The 20,686-nt window shown below is 48.8% G+C and overlaps 6 protein-coding genes across 9 annotated transcripts; all 6 read left to right on the top strand.

Annotated features, from left to right (window-relative positions):
* Positions 1–5: 5 nt before the first annotated feature.
* On the top strand, positions 6–3,714 carry LOC122207323 (leucine-rich repeat-containing protein 37A2-like). Its single transcript, XM_042917415.1, has one exon. It carries the CDS (start codon positions 820–822, stop codon positions 3,712–3,714), a length of 2,895 nt encoding a protein of 964 aa, XP_042773349.1. The 5' UTR covers positions 6–819.
* A 456-nt stretch (positions 3,715–4,170) lies between these two features.
* Positions 4,171–6,860, top strand: LOC122207330 (leucine-rich repeat-containing protein 37B-like). 2 transcript variants are annotated; one of them, XM_042917431.1, is made up of 2 exons: positions 4,171–5,112; positions 6,827–6,860. In XM_042917431.1, exons 1-2 carry the CDS (start codon positions 4,466–4,468, stop codon positions 6,828–6,830), a joined length of 651 nt encoding a protein of 216 aa, XP_042773365.1. In that variant the 5' UTR covers positions 4,171–4,465; the 3' UTR covers positions 6,831–6,860. The 2 variants fall into 2 exon arrangements, with proteins under 2 accessions (XP_042773365.1, XP_042773364.1); XM_042917430.1 differs by lacking the exon at positions 6,827–6,860 and adding an exon at positions 5,636–6,732.
* Positions 6,861–6,898: 38 nt separating this feature from the next.
* Positions 6,899–10,607, top strand: LOC122207322 (leucine-rich repeat-containing protein 37A2-like). Its single transcript, XM_042917414.1, has one exon. It carries the CDS (start codon positions 7,713–7,715, stop codon positions 10,605–10,607), a length of 2,895 nt encoding a protein of 964 aa, XP_042773348.1. The 5' UTR covers positions 6,899–7,712.
* Positions 10,608–11,063: 456 nt separating this feature from the next.
* On the top strand, positions 11,064–13,753 carry LOC122207329 (leucine-rich repeat-containing protein 37B-like). 2 transcript variants are annotated; one of them, XM_042917428.1, is made up of 2 exons: positions 11,064–12,005; positions 13,720–13,753. In XM_042917428.1, exons 1-2 carry the CDS (start codon positions 11,359–11,361, stop codon positions 13,721–13,723), a joined length of 651 nt encoding a protein of 216 aa, XP_042773362.1. In that variant the 5' UTR covers positions 11,064–11,358; the 3' UTR covers positions 13,724–13,753. The 2 variants fall into 2 exon arrangements, with proteins under 2 accessions (XP_042773362.1, XP_042773361.1); XM_042917427.1 differs by lacking the exon at positions 13,720–13,753 and adding an exon at positions 12,529–13,625.
* Positions 13,754–13,791: 38 nt separating this feature from the next.
* On the top strand, positions 13,792–18,043 carry LOC122205882 (leucine-rich repeat-containing protein 37A3-like). Its single transcript, XM_042914492.1, has 2 exons — positions 13,792–17,444; positions 18,009–18,043. Exons 1-2 carry the CDS (start codon positions 14,606–14,608, stop codon positions 18,041–18,043), a joined length of 2,874 nt encoding a protein of 957 aa, XP_042770426.1. The 5' UTR covers positions 13,792–14,605.
* Positions 17,963–20,652, top strand: LOC122207328 (leucine-rich repeat-containing protein 37B-like). 2 transcript variants are annotated; one of them, XM_042917426.1, is made up of 2 exons: positions 17,963–18,904; positions 20,619–20,652. In XM_042917426.1, exons 1-2 carry the CDS (start codon positions 18,258–18,260, stop codon positions 20,620–20,622), a joined length of 651 nt encoding a protein of 216 aa, XP_042773360.1. In that variant the 5' UTR covers positions 17,963–18,257; the 3' UTR covers positions 20,623–20,652. The 2 variants fall into 2 exon arrangements, with proteins under 2 accessions (XP_042773360.1, XP_042773359.1); XM_042917425.1 differs by lacking the exon at positions 20,619–20,652 and adding an exon at positions 19,428–20,524.
* Positions 20,653–20,686: the final 34 nt, after the last annotated feature.

Here is a 20,686-nt window from a genome sequence, read left to right as displayed (position 1 = left end):
AGTGGTCTTTGGGGATCACGAAGTCTGGGCATAACAGGACCAGATCAACTTCCAAACTTCTCTGAGGAGGCTGAAATTCCTCCACCCTTACAGAAGACCCCAAATCATCTAGAGTCCCCTGAGGAAGCTGAATCTTTTTTGCCCCAAGGGGAGGCTCAGGCTCAGCATCCAGAGCCCTCTGAAGAGACAGAAACATCTCTACTTGAGCAGGAGGCTCCATCTCAGCGTCCAGAGTCCCTTAAGGATGGAAATTCAGCAAACCCACAAGAGGCCCCAGCTGAGCCTTCAAGTACCCCTGAAGAGGTCGAACCTTCTTCAGTCCAGCAGGAAGCCTCAGCTCACCCTACAGAGGCCCCCGAGGAAGTGGAACCTTCTCCAACCCCCCAGGAGGCCCCTGCTCAGCCTCCAGAGCCATCTAAGGACATCATATCTCAACTGTTAGCACATCATGAAGTAAATGTGCTATCTCCAAGTCAGAGTGAAGCTCAGAAGCCAAGCTTCCCCAATGTCACTGTTAAACCTCTGGATCTTACCATAACTCTAACTCAGCCTGCGGAGCACCCTGAGGAGGCTGGACCTACCCCAGTCCAGCAGGAGGCCCCTGCTCAGCCTGCAGAGGGCCTCGAGGAGGTTGAACCTACCCCAGTCCAGCAGGAGGCCCCTCCTCAGCCTGCAGAGCGCCTCGAGGAGGTTGAACCTACCCCAGTCCAGCAGGAGGCCCCAACTCTAGTTCCAGAGTTCCCTATCGAGTATTTAACTCAACTTGCAGTAAGTGATGAGGTGACATCTCTACCTCTAGGTCAGTATCCAGATTATTTAATGTTTCCCAGGGTTATAGGTAAGCCTTTAGATGTGGAATTTACCACAACTCCAGGGCCTGATAAAGGTGTTGAATCTTCTATAGCCCAGCAAGAGGCCCCACCTCAGCCTCTTGAACACACTGAGGAAGCAGAACTTTCTCTAACCCAGCAAGAGACCTCGGGTAAGCCTCCAGAGGAGGTTGAGCCTTCAAGTGAGCAGGAGACCCCAGGTCAGCCTTCCGAGCCTCCTGGGGTGATTGATCCTTCTCTAAGGCAGCAGGAGACCCCAGCTCAGCCTTCAGTGCCTCCTGAGGAAGGTAAGCCTTCTCTAAGCAAACAGGAACCCCCAGCTCAGCTTCCAGACCGTTTTGGAGAAGCTGAACTTTCTCCAACCCAGGAGGAGGCCTTAGCTCAGCTTGCAGAGCTCCTTAATGAGGCAGAATCTTCAACCCAGCAGGAGACTCCAGCTCAGTCTCCAGGGGAGATAGAATCTTCTGCAACCCTGCAAGAGCAACCAGCTCAGCCTCCAGAGCTGCCTTCCAGGGAGGTGGAACCTTCTCCAACCCAGCAGGAGCACCCAGCTCAACCTCTCTGGCATCATAAGATGACAGTTTCACCTCCAGGTCACTACCATGATCAACATTTAAACCTGCCCAATGTCAGTGTGAAACCTCCAGATGTGCAGCTTACCATGACTGCAGAACCCACTACAGAGGTGGGACCTTCTGCAGTTCGGCACGAGACTATAGCTCAGCCCTCAGTGCCTCTTAATGTGGAACCTTTTGAAACCCAGCATGAAGCCCCAACTCTGCCTCCACAGTCCCCTGAGGTTGAATCTTTGCCAGTTCAACAGGAGACTCCAACGCAATCTCCAGAATCTACCACACAGGAGAAACTTCCAACACAGCAGGAGACCCCAGTTCAGTATCCAGAATATCCTGGAGAAGTTGAACCTTCTACAACCCAGCAGGAGGCCCTAGCTCAGCAATCACAGGCCCCTGAGGAGGGTGAATCATCCTCAACCCAGGAGGAGGCCCCGACTCAGCTTCCAGAGGCCCAGGAAGAGGGTGAACCTTCCCCTCTCCAGGAGGAGGGCCAGGGTCAGCACCCACAGGCCTCCGAGGGGAGTGAACCACCTACAACCCAGGAGGAGGCCCCAGCTCAGCATCCACAGACCCCTGAGGAGGTTGAATCTTCAACCCAGCAGGAGGCTCCAGCTCAGTATCCTCAGGCATCAGAGGAGGGTGAGCCTTTTCCAACCCAACCAGAGACCCCAACTCAGTATCCAGAGCCCCTTGAGGGGACTGAGCCTTCTCCAGCCCAGTCAAAGGCCACAACTCAGCATCCAAATCCCCTTGGGGAAGTTAAACCTGCAACCTATCAGGAGGCCCCAAGTCAGCATCCACAGACCTCTGAGGAAATTAACCCTTCTGCCACTCAACAGGAAGCCACAGCTCAACATCCAGAGCCTTCTGGTGAGGTTGAACCTTCTCCAACCCAACAGGAGGCCCCAGCTCACTCTCCAGAGCATCAGGTGGTAACAGTTTTTCCTCAAGGTCCACATCCAGAGCAGGTCCAGGCTCAGCATCCAAATTTGACTGAAGTCAGAGTTCAGCCTTTAGACCTGGAACTGACCATAACTCCAGAACCCACTACAGAGGTTGAAACTTCAACCACGCAAGAGATCCCAGGTCACCCTTCAGAGCCACCTAAGGAGGTTGTAGTTCAGCCTCCACTGTTTCAGGAGGTGACAGTTCCAACTCCAGGTCTGGATCAAGCTCGTCATCCATCGTCACCTAATGTAACAGTTCAGCCTTTGGACCTAGAGCTTACCATAACTCCAGAACCCCCTATGGAGGTTAAAGCTTCTACAGCCCTGAAGAAAACTACAGCTCCTCCAAAGGACCTTGAGGTAACATTTGCACATCTAGAGCAGGTTCAGGTTCAGCATTCAACCTTGAATAAGGCCACAACTCAACATTTGGACCTGGGGCTTACTATAACTCCAGAATTCAATAAGGAGATTGAACTTCCTCTACCTATGCAGGAGACTCCAATTCAGCCTCCAAAGCCACCTGAGGAGGTTATTGGAGCTCAACCTCCAGTATATCAGGAGCAGACTGTTCTGACACCAGGTCAGAATCAAGCTCAGCATTCATCACTCCCCAATATAACAGTTCGACCTTTGGACCTGGAGCTTACCATAACTCCAGAGCCCACTGTGGAGGTTAAAACTTCTACAGTCCTGAAGAAAACTACAGCTCCTCCGAAGGACCTTGAGGTGACATTTCCACATCTAGAGCAGGTTGAGTCTCACCATCCAACCTTGACTGAGGTCACAGTTCAGCCTTTGGACTTGGAGCTTACCATAACTCCAGAGTCCACTACAGAGGTTGAACCTTCTCCAGCCATGCAAGAGACCCCAGATCAGCCTCCAGAGCCGCCTAAGGAACTTGTAGCTCAACCTCCAGTATATCAAGAGGCAGCAGTTCCAACCCCAGATCAGGATCAAGCTCAGCGTCTGTGGTTGCCGAATGTAACAGTTCAGCCTTTGGACTTGGTGCTTACTGTAACTACAGAACCCACTACGGATGTTAAACATTCCTCAGCCCTGCAGCAGACTACCGCTCCTCCAAAGGACCTTGAGGTGACATTTCCACATTCAGAGCACATTCAGCATCCAACCTTAACTAAAGTCACAGTTAAACCTTTGGACCCAGGGCTTACCGTAACTCCAGAATCCACTACAGAGACTGAACCTTCTCTAACCATGCAAGAGACCCCAACCCAGCCTCCAGAGCCACCTAAGGAGGTTGTTCAGTATCCGTCCCAACAGGAAGTGACAGTGAGAGGCCTGAGAAAATTAAAACTTAAAAGCTTAAGTTATGGGAAACTGAAACCTAACCAAGCTTAACCAGCTTGTTCCGCTTCTGTACAATTGCTTGGCGCGCCCATGTATTCCTGATCAATCATTGTTGCCTGGCACATCCGTATATTCCTGGTCAACCATTGTTACTTGGCACATCCGTGTACTCCTGGTCAACCATTGTTACTTGGCACATCCGTGTACTCCTGATCAATCATTGTTGCCTGGCACATCCGTGTATTCCTGATCAATCATTGTGATACCCATACCCCCGGTTGTGGTCTGACCTAAAGGCAGGAACCAATCGAATACTGTTAAGTGTCCAACTTTAAACACCAACCAATCGCAGCTCTGTAAGTGTGGAAAATTCCTGATTTCCCCATGACTTGTTTGTACCTGTCTATAAAAGGGGTGTAAAAACCTCTCTCAGGACCTCTCGGCGTCACCGGCAACGAGGGCGCAGAGGTCCAGGTTCGAACCTGCAATAAATGACCCTTGCTGCTTAGCTTTGACTCTGGACTCTGGTGGTTCGTTTTTGGGGGTCTCTTAGACTCTGGGCATTTCAACAGTTCCTACTCCAAGTAAGGATCAAGGTCAGCAACCAACATTGCCCAGTGTCACAGCTCATCGTGTGGACTTGGGGCTTACCATAACTCCAGAACCTACTACAGAGGCTGAACATTCTACACCCGTGAAGGAGACTACAGCTCCTCCTCCAAAGGACCTTGAGGTGACACTTGCACATCCAGAGCAGGTTCAGAGTCAGCATCCAAACCTGACTGAAGTCACAGTTCCACCTATGGACCTGGAACTTACTGTAACTGCAGGATCCAGTGTGGAGACTGAACCTTCTCCAACCATGCGAGACACCCCAACTCAGCCTCCAGAGCCACCTAAGGAGGTTGTAGTTCAATATCCATTCCAGCAGGAAGTGACAGTTCCAACTCCAAGTAAGGATCAAGGTCAGCATCCAGCATCACCCATCATCCCATTTCGTCATGTGGAGCTTACTATAACTCCAGAACCTATTACAGAGGCTGAACATTCGACAACCCTGAAGAAGACTACAACTCCTCCCCCAAAGGACCTTGAGGTGACACTTGCACATCCAAAACAGGTTCAGAGTCAACATCGAAACCTGACTGAAGTCACGGTTTCACCTATGGACCTAGAAATTCCTGTAAGTCAGCAACCAGAGTCATTTGAGACAGGTTTTCCTCCAACAACTCAACATCCTGTGGTGCATTTTGTAAAGTATACCTCAGAAAAGGCATACACAACTTTAACTTGGCAACCAGAACAGAATGCCACCACAGACCTCAAAATATGTGAGCGCTGTACCTGCAAAGATGAGACCCTGTCGTGTGTTGGTCTCAGCCTACAGCAGAGGCTCCGCAGAGTGCCCGTGCTGGAGCCCGACACCTACAACGGCACCTTCACCATCTTGTAAGAATCGCCTTTACTTGTTTGTTCTCTGCCTCCTGCTTGACATGGCAGTCTCTTCCTCAATGTCGTCCTGGGCCTTCCTCATCTCCCCAACCACGTTGACTGACTTTCTGTTTTTACCTTTTCTTTGTCAACTATCCCTTATCTTCATTTTCCTTTTTACTACTGTTCGCCCTTCTCCAATCTTTTACTTGTAATTGTCCTTATTCTTTTTCCTTATCCAATTTTTAGCCCCATTATTTCATTCCTTAACCTCTACTCTCCCATTTTTGCTCCATCCTCTATAATAGGATACAACAGAGTAGTGAAGAGTAGAGATTCTGGAACTAGATTGCCTGCGTTTGGGCCGAGGTCTGTCATCTATTAGCTTTGTGACTCAGTTTCCTTTTCTGTGAAATGGAAATTATGATAGTTACCATCTCATGGGATTATGGTGAGATCTAGATGAGGTAATACATATGAAGCACTTGGATCAGTGCCTGGCGAAATATGAGTGTTAGCTGTTATTATTTTGATTCCCCAGACCTCATCTTTGACGCCCGGCCTTCCACATACAGTACTCAGTTTGGGCCCAACCCAAGAGTAAGTACTATGGGCGCCACACTAGGATGAAATCGTCTTCAGAACATGAAATGACAGGTGGGAAGAAAGGAAATGGTCATAAAAAGGGAGGTGGCATGTAATTAAGTACTAAAAGAGGTACCATGGGTGTTGGAATTCAGCAGACTCTGTAATCAGCGGAGTATGGAGGTCAGGGAGAGCTGCATGGATAAGCTAACACTTTAGCTGAGACTTAAAGAGTGGCTCTGATGTGTTAAATAGAGAAAAAATGGGTATAAGTCTAGGCAAAGGCACGGCTGCAGGAATGATCAGGAATTAAGAATTAGGTTAAGCAGTTAAAGATCCAATTACGAGAAACCTTGACTATCAGCTAGAGAGGTTTGAACGTTAGATTCTGAGTTATAGAGAGCCATTGAAAGTTTTCAAGCATGAGATATACAGAACGCTGAAACAGGATTATTTTCAGTTCCCCATATAGGCCGATCTGGAGAGGAGAGCTTGATCCAGCGAGACCAGATAGAATGTTCTAACAAAACCTGGGAATAAAGTAACAAGGGGCCGACTCAGAGTGGCTGAAAAGAGTAGAAAGAAAAGCCTTGAGAGCACTGCAAAGGAGGAAGTGACAAGATAGACTAACTGATGACAGTCGCGGGTGGGGTGTGCACGGGAAAGAGAAAACTCAGATATTACTCTGAAACTTCTGTCCCAGATAAGGAGAATGATGGAAGTTGAGGCATCTTTTACCAGGGAACACAGAGCAACCAGAAGGCTTCAGGTTGACTGGAAATGTCCACCAGGCACATGGGCAGATGGGTATCTGTTTTGAATTTATTCCTGACTCCCCTGAAAGAAATGTGTATATAAACTGACCAGGTAAGCTGTTGCTGAGGGAAGAGGACAAAACTAAAGGTAAAGATTCAAAGTCATACGCAGAGTTAGCGGTTGAAACTGAACCTCAGGCATTTAATAGCTTCTCTTAAACATGTGTAATTCATGGATACATGAATTATCATGGATACTTTTTTTTGTTTTTAATGTCACAGGTATAGAGGATAAAACGTGAAAATCCCACCCCACCCTCCCTACCACTCATAAGATAACTCCTGTCACCTTTTTGGTGTGTGTCCTTCCTTCCCATCTCTTTCCTTTGCAGGTAGGGGATTGAGCTCGAGCTAGCTCGAATAAAGGTTCTTTTGCTTTTGCATCGGACTCGGCTCCCTAGTGGTCTTTGGGGATCACGAAGTCTGGGCATAACAGGACCAGATCAACTTCCAAACTTCTCTGAGGAGGCTGAAATTCCTCCACCCTTACAGAAGACCCCAAATCATCTAGAGTCCCCTGAGGAAGCTGAATCTTTTTTGCCCCAAGGGGAGGCTCAGGCTCAGCATCCAGAGCCCTCTGAAGAGACAGAAACATCTCTACTTGAGCAGGAGGCTCCATCTCAGCGTCCAGAGTCCCTTAAGGATGGAAATTCAGCAAACCCACAAGAGGCCCCAGCTGAGCCTTCAAGTACCCCTGAAGAGGTCGAACCTTCTTCAGTCCAGCAGGAAGCCTCAGCTCACCCTACAGAGGCCCCCGAGGAAGTGGAACCTTCTCCAACCCCCCAGGAGGCCCCTGCTCAGCCTCCAGAGCCATCTAAGGACATCATATCTCAACTGTTAGCACATCATGAAGTAAATGTGCTATCTCCAAGTCAGAGTGAAGCTCAGAAGCCAAGCTTCCCCAATGTCACTGTTAAACCTCTGGATCTTACCATAACTCTAACTCAGCCTGCGGAGCACCCTGAGGAGGCTGGACCTACCCCAGTCCAGCAGGAGGCCCCTGCTCAGCCTGCAGAGGGCCTCGAGGAGGTTGAACCTACCCCAGTCCAGCAGGAGGCCCCTCCTCAGCCTGCAGAGCGCCTCGAGGAGGTTGAACCTACCCCAGTCCAGCAGGAGGCCCCAACTCTAGTTCCAGAGTTCCCTATCGAGTATTTAACTCAACTTGCAGTAAGTGATGAGGTGACATCTCTACCTCTAGGTCAGTATCCAGATTATTTAATGTTTCCCAGGGTTATAGGTAAGCCTTTAGATGTGGAATTTACCACAACTCCAGGGCCTGATAAAGGTGTTGAATCTTCTATAGCCCAGCAAGAGGCCCCACCTCAGCCTCTTGAACACACTGAGGAAGCAGAACTTTCTCTAACCCAGCAAGAGACCTCGGGTAAGCCTCCAGAGGAGGTTGAGCCTTCAAGTGAGCAGGAGACCCCAGGTCAGCCTTCCGAGCCTCCTGGGGTGATTGATCCTTCTCTAAGGCAGCAGGAGACCCCAGCTCAGCCTTCAGTGCCTCCTGAGGAAGGTAAGCCTTCTCTAAGCAAACAGGAACCCCCAGCTCAGCTTCCAGACCGTTTTGGAGAAGCTGAACTTTCTCCAACCCAGGAGGAGGCCTTAGCTCAGCTTGCAGAGCTCCTTAATGAGGCAGAATCTTCAACCCAGCAGGAGACTCCAGCTCAGTCTCCAGGGGAGATAGAATCTTCTGCAACCCTGCAAGAGCAACCAGCTCAGCCTCCAGAGCTGCCTTCCAGGGAGGTGGAACCTTCTCCAACCCAGCAGGAGCACCCAGCTCAACCTCTCTGGCATCATAAGATGACAGTTTCACCTCCAGGTCACTACCATGATCAACATTTAAACCTGCCCAATGTCAGTGTGAAACCTCCAGATGTGCAGCTTACCATGACTGCAGAACCCACTACAGAGGTGGGACCTTCTGCAGTTCGGCACGAGACTATAGCTCAGCCCTCAGTGCCTCTTAATGTGGAACCTTTTGAAACCCAGCATGAAGCCCCAACTCTGCCTCCACAGTCCCCTGAGGTTGAATCTTTGCCAGTTCAACAGGAGACTCCAACGCAATCTCCAGAATCTACCACACAGGAGAAACTTCCAACACAGCAGGAGACCCCAGTTCAGTATCCAGAATATCCTGGAGAAGTTGAACCTTCTACAACCCAGCAGGAGGCCCTAGCTCAGCAATCACAGGCCCCTGAGGAGGGTGAATCATCCTCAACCCAGGAGGAGGCCCCGACTCAGCTTCCAGAGGCCCAGGAAGAGGGTGAACCTTCCCCTCTCCAGGAGGAGGGCCAGGGTCAGCACCCACAGGCCTCCGAGGGGAGTGAACCACCTACAACCCAGGAGGAGGCCCCAGCTCAGCATCCACAGACCCCTGAGGAGGTTGAATCTTCAACCCAGCAGGAGGCTCCAGCTCAGTATCCTCAGGCATCAGAGGAGGGTGAGCCTTTTCCAACCCAACCAGAGACCCCAACTCAGTATCCAGAGCCCCTTGAGGGGACTGAGCCTTCTCCAGCCCAGTCAAAGGCCACAACTCAGCATCCAAATCCCCTTGGGGAAGTTAAACCTGCAACCTATCAGGAGGCCCCAAGTCAGCATCCACAGACCTCTGAGGAAATTAACCCTTCTGCCACTCAACAGGAAGCCACAGCTCAACATCCAGAGCCTTCTGGTGAGGTTGAACCTTCTCCAACCCAACAGGAGGCCCCAGCTCACTCTCCAGAGCATCAGGTGGTAACAGTTTTTCCTCAAGGTCCACATCCAGAGCAGGTCCAGGCTCAGCATCCAAATTTGACTGAAGTCAGAGTTCAGCCTTTAGACCTGGAACTGACCATAACTCCAGAACCCACTACAGAGGTTGAAACTTCAACCACGCAAGAGATCCCAGGTCACCCTTCAGAGCCACCTAAGGAGGTTGTAGTTCAGCCTCCACTGTTTCAGGAGGTGACAGTTCCAACTCCAGGTCTGGATCAAGCTCGTCATCCATCGTCACCTAATGTAACAGTTCAGCCTTTGGACCTAGAGCTTACCATAACTCCAGAACCCCCTATGGAGGTTAAAGCTTCTACAGCCCTGAAGAAAACTACAGCTCCTCCAAAGGACCTTGAGGTAACATTTGCACATCTAGAGCAGGTTCAGGTTCAGCATTCAACCTTGAATAAGGCCACAACTCAACATTTGGACCTGGGGCTTACTATAACTCCAGAATTCAATAAGGAGATTGAACTTCCTCTACCTATGCAGGAGACTCCAATTCAGCCTCCAAAGCCACCTGAGGAGGTTATTGGAGCTCAACCTCCAGTATATCAGGAGCAGACTGTTCTGACACCAGGTCAGAATCAAGCTCAGCATTCATCACTCCCCAATATAACAGTTCGACCTTTGGACCTGGAGCTTACCATAACTCCAGAGCCCACTGTGGAGGTTAAAACTTCTACAGTCCTGAAGAAAACTACAGCTCCTCCGAAGGACCTTGAGGTGACATTTCCACATCTAGAGCAGGTTGAGTCTCACCATCCAACCTTGACTGAGGTCACAGTTCAGCCTTTGGACTTGGAGCTTACCATAACTCCAGAGTCCACTACAGAGGTTGAACCTTCTCCAGCCATGCAAGAGACCCCAGATCAGCCTCCAGAGCCGCCTAAGGAACTTGTAGCTCAACCTCCAGTATATCAAGAGGCAGCAGTTCCAACCCCAGATCAGGATCAAGCTCAGCGTCTGTGGTTGCCGAATGTAACAGTTCAGCCTTTGGACTTGGTGCTTACTGTAACTACAGAACCCACTACGGATGTTAAACATTCCTCAGCCCTGCAGCAGACTACCGCTCCTCCAAAGGACCTTGAGGTGACATTTCCACATTCAGAGCACATTCAGCATCCAACCTTAACTAAAGTCACAGTTAAACCTTTGGACCCAGGGCTTACCGTAACTCCAGAATCCACTACAGAGACTGAACCTTCTCTAACCATGCAAGAGACCCCAACCCAGCCTCCAGAGCCACCTAAGGAGGTTGTTCAGTATCCGTCCCAACAGGAAGTGACAGTGAGAGGCCTGAGAAAATTAAAACTTAAAAGCTTAAGTTATGGGAAACTGAAACCTAACCAAGCTTAACCAGCTTGTTCCGCTTCTGTACAATTGCTTGGCGCGCCCATGTATTCCTGATCAATCATTGTTGCCTGGCACATCCGTATATTCCTGGTCAACCATTGTTACTTGGCACATCCGTGTACTCCTGGTCAACCATTGTTACTTGGCACATCCGTGTACTCCTGATCAATCATTGTTGCCTGGCACATCCGTGTATTCCTGATCAATCATTGTGATACCCATACCCCCGGTTGTGGTCTGACCTAAAGGCAGGAACCAATCGAATACTGTTAAGTGTCCAACTTTAAACACCAACCAATCGCAGCTCTGTAAGTGTGGAAAATTCCTGATTTCCCCATGACTTGTTTGTACCTGTCTATAAAAGGGGTGTAAAAACCTCTCTCAGGACCTCTCGGCGTCACCGGCAACGAGGGCGCAGAGGTCCAGGTTCGAACCTGCAATAAATGACCCTTGCTGCTTAGCTTTGACTCTGGACTCTGGTGGTTCGTTTTTGGGGGTCTCTTAGACTCTGGGCATTTCAACAGTTCCTACTCCAAGTAAGGATCAAGGTCAGCAACCAACATTGCCCAGTGTCACAGCTCATCGTGTGGACTTGGGGCTTACCATAACTCCAGAACCTACTACAGAGGCTGAACATTCTACACCCGTGAAGGAGACTACAGCTCCTCCTCCAAAGGACCTTGAGGTGACACTTGCACATCCAGAGCAGGTTCAGAGTCAGCATCCAAACCTGACTGAAGTCACAGTTCCACCTATGGACCTGGAACTTACTGTAACTGCAGGATCCAGTGTGGAGACTGAACCTTCTCCAACCATGCGAGACACCCCAACTCAGCCTCCAGAGCCACCTAAGGAGGTTGTAGTTCAATATCCATTCCAGCAGGAAGTGACAGTTCCAACTCCAAGTAAGGATCAAGGTCAGCATCCAGCATCACCCATCATCCCATTTCGTCATGTGGAGCTTACTATAACTCCAGAACCTATTACAGAGGCTGAACATTCGACAACCCTGAAGAAGACTACAACTCCTCCCCCAAAGGACCTTGAGGTGACACTTGCACATCCAAAACAGGTTCAGAGTCAACATCGAAACCTGACTGAAGTCACGGTTTCACCTATGGACCTAGAAATTCCTGTAAGTCAGCAACCAGAGTCATTTGAGACAGGTTTTCCTCCAACAACTCAACATCCTGTGGTGCATTTTGTAAAGTATACCTCAGAAAAGGCATACACAACTTTAACTTGGCAACCAGAACAGAATGCCACCACAGACCTCAAAATATGTGAGCGCTGTACCTGCAAAGATGAGACCCTGTCGTGTGTTGGTCTCAGCCTACAGCAGAGGCTCCGCAGAGTGCCCGTGCTGGAGCCCGACACCTACAACGGCACCTTCACCATCTTGTAAGAATCGCCTTTACTTGTTTGTTCTCTGCCTCCTGCTTGACATGGCAGTCTCTTCCTCAATGTCGTCCTGGGCCTTCCTCATCTCCCCAACCACGTTGACTGACTTTCTGTTTTTACCTTTTCTTTGTCAACTATCCCTTATCTTCATTTTCCTTTTTACTACTGTTCGCCCTTCTCCAATCTTTTACTTGTAATTGTCCTTATTCTTTTTCCTTATCCAATTTTTAGCCCCATTATTTCATTCCTTAACCTCTACTCTCCCATTTTTGCTCCATCCTCTATAATAGGATACAACAGAGTAGTGAAGAGTAGAGATTCTGGAACTAGATTGCCTGCGTTTGGGCCGAGGTCTGTCATCTATTAGCTTTGTGACTCAGTTTCCTTTTCTGTGAAATGGAAATTATGATAGTTACCATCTCATGGGATTATGGTGAGATCTAGATGAGGTAATACATATGAAGCACTTGGATCAGTGCCTGGCGAAATATGAGTGTTAGCTGTTATTATTTTGATTCCCCAGACCTCATCTTTGACGCCCGGCCTTCCACATACAGTACTCAGTTTGGGCCCAACCCAAGAGTAAGTACTATGGGCGCCACACTAGGATGAAATCGTCTTCAGAACATGAAATGACAGGTGGGAAGAAAGGAAATGGTCATAAAAAGGGAGGTGGCATGTAATTAAGTACTAAAAGAGGTACCATGGGTGTTGGAATTCAGCAGACTCTGTAATCAGCGGAGTATGGAGGTCAGGGAGAGCTGCATGGATAAGCTAACACTTTAGCTGAGACTTAAAGAGTGGCTCTGATGTGTTAAATAGAGAAAAAATGGGTATAAGTCTAGGCAAAGGCACGGCTGCAGGAATGATCAGGAATTAAGAATTAGGTTAAGCAGTTAAAGATCCAATTACGAGAAACCTTGACTATCAGCTAGAGAGGTTTGAACGTTAGATTCTGAGTTATAGAGAGCCATTGAAAGTTTTCAAGCATGAGATATACAGAACGCTGAAACAGGATTATTTTCAGTTCCCCATATAGGCCGATCTGGAGAGGAGAGCTTGATCCAGCGAGACCAGATAGAATGTTCTAACAAAACCTGGGAATAAAGTAACAAGGGGCCGACTCAGAGTGGCTGAAAAGAGTAGAAAGAAAAGCCTTGAGAGCACTGCAAAGGAGGAAGTGACAAGATAGACTAACTGATGACAGTCGCGGGTGGGGTGTGCACGGGAAAGAGAAAACTCAGATATTACTCTGAAACTTCTGTCCCAGATAAGGAGAATGATGGAAGTTGAGGCATCTTTTACCAGGGAACACAGAGCAACCAGAAGGCTTCAGGTTGACTGGAAATGTCCACCAGGCACATGGGCAGATGGGTATCTGTTTTGAATTTATTCCTGACTCCCCTGAAAGAAATGTGTATATAAACTGACCAGGTAAGCTGTTGCTGAGGGAAGAGGACAAAACTAAAGGTAAAGATTCAAAGTCATACGCAGAGTTAGCGGTTGAAACTGAACCTCAGGCATTTAATAGCTTCTCTTAAACATGTGTAATTCATGGATACATGAATTATCATGGATACTTTTTTTTGTTTTTAATGTCACAGGTATAGAGGATAAAACGTGAAAATCCCACCCCACCCTCCCTACCACTCATAAGATAACTCCTGTCACCTTTTTGGTGTGTGTCCTTCCTTCCCATCTCTTTCCTTTGCAGGTAGGGGATTGAGCTCGAGCTAGCTCGAATAAAGGTTCTTTTGCTTTTGCATCGGACTCGGCTCCCTAGTGGTCTTTGGGGATCACGAAGTCTGGGCATAACAGGACCAGATCAACTTCCAAACTTCTCTGAGGAGGCTGAAATTCCTCCACCCTTACAGAAGACCCCAAATCATCTAGAGTCCCCTGAGGAAGCTGAATCTTTTTTGCCCCAAGGGGAGGCTCAGGCTCAGCATCCAGAGCCCTCTGAAGAGACAGAAACATCTCTACTTGAGCAGGAGGCTCCATCTCAGCGTCCAGAGTCCCTTAAGGATGGAAATTCAGCAAACCCACAAGAGGCCCCAGCTGAGCCTTCAAGTACCCCTGAAGAGGTCGAACCTTCTTCAGTCCAGCAGGAAGCCTCAGCTCACCCTACAGAGGCCCCCGAGGAAGTGGAACCTTCTCCAACCCCCCAGGAGGCCCCTGCTCAGCCTCCAGAGCCATCTAAGGACATCATATCTCAACTGTTAGCACATCATGAAGTAAATGTGCTATCTCCAAGTCAGAGTGAAGCTCAGAAGCCAAGCTTCCCCAATGTCACTGTTAAACCTCTGGATCTTACCATAACTCTAACTCAGCCTGCGGAGCACCCTGAGGAGGCTGGACCTACCCCAGTCCAGCAGGAGGCCCCTGCTCAGCCTGCAGAGGGCCTCGAGGAGGTTGAACCTACCCCAGTCCAGCAGGAGGCCCCTCCTCAGCCTGCAGAGCGCCTCGAGGAGGTTGAACCTACCCCAGTCCAGCAGGAGGCCCCAACTCTAGTTCCAGAGTTCCCTATCGAGTATTTAACTCAACTTGCAGTAAGTGATGAGGTGACATCTCTACCTCTAGGTCAGTATCCAGATTATTTAATGTTTCCCAGGGTTATAGGTAAGCCTTTAGATGTGGAATTTACCACAACTCCAGGGCCTGATAAAGGTGTTGAATCTTCTATAGCCCAGCAAGAGGCCCCACCTCAGCCTCTTGAACACACTGAGGAAGCAGAACTTTCTCTAACCCAGCAAGAGACCTCGGGTAAGCCTCCAGAGGAGGTTGAGCCTTCAAGTGAGCAGGAGACCCCAGGTCAGCCTTCCGAGCCTCCTGGGGTGATTGATCCTTCTCTAAGGCAGCAGGAGACCCCAGCTCAGCCTTCAGTGCCTCCTGAGGAAGGTAAGCCTTCTCTAAGCAAACAGGAACCCCCAGCTCAGCTTCCAGACCGTTTTGGAGAAGCTGAACTTTCTCCAACCCAGGAGGAGGCCTTAGCTCAGCTTGCAGAGCTCCTTAATGAGGCAGAATCTTCAACCCAGCAGGAGACTCCAGCTCAGTCTCCAGGGGAGATAGAATCTTCTGCAACCCTGCAAGAGCAACCAGCTCAGCCTCCAGAGCTGCCTTCCAGGGAGGTGGAACCTTCTCCAACCCAGCAGGAGCACCCAGCTCAACCTCTCTGGCATCATAAGATGACAGTTTCACCTCCAGGTCACTACCATGATCAACATTTAAACCTGCCCAATGTCAGTGTGAAACCTCCAGATGTGCAGCTTACCATGACTGCAGAACCCACTACAGAGGTGGGACCTTCTGCAGTTCGGCACGAGACTATAGCTCAGCCCTCAGTGCCTCTTAATGTGGAACCTTTTGAAACCCAGCATGAAGCCCCAACTCTGCCTCCACAGTCCCCTGAGGTTGAATCTTTGCCAGTTCAACAGGAGACTCCAACGCAATCTCCAGAATCTACCACACAGGAGAAACTTCCAACACAGCAGGAGACCCCAGTTCAGTATCCAGAATATCCTGGAGAAGTTGAACCTTCTACAACCCAGCAGGAGGCCCTAGCTCAGCAATCACAGGCCCCTGAGGAGGGTGAATCATCCTCAACCCAGGAGGAGGCCCCGACTCAGCTTCCAGAGGCCCAGGAAGAGGGTGAACCTTCCCCTCTCCAGGAGGAGGGCCAGGGTCAGCACCCACAGGCCTCCGAGGGGAGTGAACCACCTACAACCCAGGAGGAGGCCCCAGCTCAGCATCCACAGACCCCTGAGGAGGTTGAATCTTCAACCCAGCAGGAGGCTCCAGCTCAGTATCCTCAGGCATCAGAGGAGGGTGAGCCTTTTCCAACCCAACCAGAGACCCCAACTCAGTATCCAGAGCCCCTTGAGGGGACTGAGCCTTCTCCAGCCCAGTCAAAGGCCACAACTCAGCATCCAAATCCCCTTGGGGAAGTTAAACCTGCAACCTATCAGGAGGCCCCAAGTCAGCATCCACAGACCTCTGAGGAAATTAACCCTTCTGCCACTCAACAGGAAGCCACAGCTCAACATCCAGAGCCTTCTGGTGAGGTTGAACCTTCTCCAACCCAACAGGAGGCCCCAGCTCACTCTCCAGAGCATCAGGTGGTAACAGTTTTTCCTCAAGGTCCACATCCAGAGCAGGTCCAGGCTCAGCATCCAAATTTGACTGAAGTCAGAGTTCAGCCTTTAGACCTGGAACTGACCATAACTCCAGAACCCACTACAGAGGTTGAAACTTCAACCACGCAAGAGATCCCAGGTCACCCTTCAGAGCCACCTAAGGAGGTTGTAGTTCAGCCTCCACTGTTTCAGGAGGTGACAGTTCCAACTCCAGGTCTGGATCAAGCTCGTCATCCATCGTCACCTAATGTAACAGTTCAGCCTTTGGACCTAGAGCTTACCATAACTCCAGAACCCCCTATGGAGGTTAAAGCTTCTACAGCCCTGAAGAAAACTACAGCTCCTCCAAAGGACCTTGAGGTAACATTTGCACATCTAGAGCAGGTTCAGGTTCAGTTTCAGCATTCAACCTTGAATAAGGCCACAACTCAACATTTGGACCTGGGGCTTACTATAACTCCAGAATTCAATAAGGAGATTGAACTTCCTCTACCTATGCAGGAGACTCCAATTCAGCCTCCAAAGCCACCTGAGGAGGTTATTGGAGCTCAACCTCCAGTATATCAGGAGCAGACTGTTCTGACACCAGGTCAGAATCAAGCTCAGCATTCATCACTCCCCAATATAACAGTTCGACCTTTGGACCTGGAGCTTACCATAACTCCAGAGCCCACTGTGGAGGTTAAAACTTCTACAGTCCTGAAGAAAACTACAGCTCCTCCGAAGGACCTTGAGGTGACATTTCCACATCTAGAGCAGGTTGAGTCTCACCATCCAACCTTGACTGAGGTCACAGTTCAGCCTTTGGACTTGGAGCTTACCATAACTCCAGAGTCCACTACAGAGGTTGAACCTTCTCCAGCCATGCAAGAGACCCCAGATCAGCCTCCAGAGCCGCCTAAGGAACTTGTAGCTCAACCTCCAGTATATCAAGAGGCAGCAGTTCCAACCCCAGATCAGGATCAAGCTCAGCGTCTGTGGTTGCCGAATGTAACAGTTCAGCCTTTGGACTTGGTGCTTACTGTAACTACAGAACCCACTACGGATGTTAAACATTCCTCAGCCCTGCAGCAGACTACCGCTCCTCCAAAGGACCTTGAGGTGACATTTCCACATTCAGAGCACATTCAGCATCCAACCTTAACTAAAGTCACAGTTAAACCTTTGGACCCAGGGCTTACCGTAACTCCAGAATCCACTACAGAGACTGAACCTTCTCTAACCATGCAAGAGACCCCAACCCAGCCTCCAGAGCCACCTAAGGAGGTTGTTCAGTATCCGTCCCAACAGGAAGTGACAGTGAGAGGCCTGAGAAAATTAAAACTTAAAAGCTTAAGTTATGGGAAACTGAAACCTAACCAAGCTTAACCAGCTTGTTCCGCTTCTGTACAATTGCTTGGCGCGCCCATGTATTCCTGATCAATCATTGTTGCCTGGCACATCCGTATATTCCTGGTCAACCATTGTTACTTGGCACATCCGTGTACTCCTGGTCAACCATTGTTACTTGGCACATCCGTGTACTCCTGATCAATCATTGTTGCCTGGCACATCCGTGTATTCCTGATCAATCATTGTGATACCCATACCCCCGGTTGTGGTCTGACCTAAAGGCAGGAACCAATCGAATACTGTTAAGTGTCCAACTTTAAACACCAACCAATCGCAGCTCTGTAAGTGTGGAAAATTCCTGATTTCCCCATGACTTGTTTGTACCTGTCTATAAAAGGGGTGTAAAAACCTCTCTCAGGACCTCTCGGCGTCACCGGCAACGAGGGCGCAGAGGTCCAGGTTCGAACCTGCAATAAATGACCCTTGCTGCTTAGCTTTGACTCTGGACTCTGGTGGTTCGTTTTTGGGGGTCTCTTAGACTCTGGGCATTTCAACAGTTCCTACTCCAAGTAAGGATCAAGGTCAGCAACCAACATTGCCCAGTGTCACAGCTCATCGTGTGGACTTGGGGCTTACCATAACTCCAGAACCTACTACAGAGGCTGAACATTCTACACCCGTGAAGGAGACTACAGCTCCTCCTCCAAAGGACCTTGAGGTGACACTTGCACATCCAGAGCAGGTTCAGAGTCAGCATCCAAACCTGACTGAAGTCACAGTTCCACCTATGGACCTGGAACTTACTGTAACTGCAGGATCCAGTGTGGAGACTGAACCTTCTCCAACCATGCGAGACACCCCAACTCAGCCTCCAGAGCCACCTAAGGAGGTTGTAGTTCAATATCCATTCCAGCAGGAAGTGACAGTTCCAACTCCAAGTAAGGATCAAGGTCAGCATCCAGCATCACCCATCATCCCATTTCGTCATGTGGAGCTTACTATAACTCCAGAACCTATTACAGAGGCTGAACATTCGACAACCCTGAAGAAGACTACAACTCCTCCCCCAAAGGACCTTGAGGTGACACTTGCACATCCAAAACAGGTTCAGAGTCAACATCGAAACCTGACTGAAGTCACGGTTTCACCTATGGACCTAGAAATTCCTGTAAGTCAGCAACCAGAGTCATTTGAGACAGGTTTTCCTCCAACAACTCAACATCCTGTGGTGCATTTTGTAAAGTATACCTCAGAAAAGGCATACACAACTTTAACTTGGCAACCAGAACAGAATGCCACCACAGACCTCAAAATATGTGAGCGCTGTACCTGCAAAGATGAGACCCTGTCGTGTGTTGGTCTCAGCCTACAGCAGAGGCTCCGCAGAGTGCCCGTGCTGGAGCCCGACACCTACAACGGCACCTTCACCATCTTGTAAGAATCGCCTTTACTTGTTTGTTCTCTGCCTCCTGCTTGACATGGCAGTCTCTTCCTCAATGTCGTCCTGGGCCTTCCTCATCTCCCCAACCACGTTGACTGACTTTCTGTTTTTACCTTTTCTTTGTCAACTATCCCTTATCTTCATTTTCCTTTTTACTACTGTTCGCCCTTCTCCAATCTTTTACTTGTAATTGTCCTTATTCTTTTTCCTTATCCAATTTTTAGCCCCATTATTTCATTCCTTAACCTCTACTCTCCCATTTTTGCTCCATCCTCTATAATAGGATACAACAGAGTAGTGAAGAGTAGAGATTCTGGAACTAGATTGCCTGCGTTTGGGCCGAGGTCTGTCATCTATTAGCTTTGTGACTCAGTTTCCTTTTCTGTGAAATGGAAATTATGATAGTTACCATCTCATGGGATTATGGTGAGATCTAGATGAGGTAATACATATGAAGCACTTGGATCAGTGCCTGGCGAAATATGAGTGTTAGCTGTTATTATTTTGATTCCCCAGACCTCATCTTTGACGCCCGGCCTTCCACATACAGTACTCAGTTTGGGCCCAACCCAAGAGTAAGTACTATGGGCGCCACACTAGGATGAAATCGTCTTCAGAACATGAAATGACAGGTGGGAAGAAAGGAAATGGTCATAAAAAGGGAGGTGGCATGTAATTAAGTACTAAAAGAGGTACCATGGGTGTTGGAATTCAGCAGACTCTGTAATCAGCGGAGTATGGAGGTCAGGGAGAGCTGCATGGATAAGCTAACACTTTAGCTGAGACTTAAAGAGTGGCTCTGATGTGTTAAATAGAGAAAAAATGGGTATAAGTCTAGGCAAAGGCACGGCTGCAGGAATGATCAGGAATTAAGAATTAGGTTAAGCAGTTAAAGATCCAATTACGAGAAACCTTGACTATCAGCTAGAGAGGTTTGAACGTTAGATTCTGAGTTATAGAGAGCCATTGAAAGTTTTCAAGCATGAGATATACAGAACGCTGAAACAGGATTATTTTCAGTTCCCCATATAGGCCGATCTGGAGAGGAGAGCTTGATCCAGCGAGACCAGATAGAATGTTCTAACAAAACCTGGGAATAAAGTAACAAGGGGCCGACTCAGAGTGGCTGAAAAGAGTAGAAAGAAAAGCCTTGAGAGCACTGCAAAGGAGGAAGTGACAAGATAGACTAACTGATGACAGTCGCGGGTGGGGTGTGCACGGGAAAGAGAAAACTCAGATATTACTCTGAAACTTCTGTCCCAGATAAGGAGAATGATGGAAGTTGAGGCATCTTTTACCAGGGAACACAGAGCAACCAGAAGGCTTCAGGTTGACTGGAAATGTCCACCAGGCACATGGGCAGATGGGTATCTGTTTTGAATTTATTCCTGACTCCCCTGAAAGAAATGTGTATATAAACTGACCAGGTAAGCTGTTGCTGAGGGAAGAGGACAAAACTAAAGGTAAAGATTCAAAGTCATACGCAGAGTTAGCGGTTGAAACTGAACCTCAGGCATTTAATAGCTTCTCTTAAACATGTGTAATTCATGGATACATGAATTATCATGGATACTTTTTTTTGTTTTTAATGTCACAGGTATAGAGGATAAAACGTGAAAATCCCACCCCACCCTCCCTACCACTCATAAGATAACTCCTGTCACCTTTTTGGTGTGTGTCCTTCCTTCCCATCTCTTTCCTTTGCAGGTAGGGGATTGAGCTCGAGCTAGCTCGAATAAAGGTTCTTTTGCTTTTGCATCGGACTCGGCTCCCTA

Source organism: Panthera leo, chromosome E1 (assembly GCF_018350215.1).
Source record: "Panthera leo isolate Ple1 chromosome E1, P.leo_Ple1_pat1.1, whole genome shotgun sequence".
In the NCBI taxonomy this organism is placed as follows: domain Eukaryota; kingdom Metazoa; phylum Chordata; class Mammalia; order Carnivora; family Felidae; genus Panthera; species Panthera leo.
This window is presented reverse-complemented; position numbering and strand designations above follow the sequence as displayed.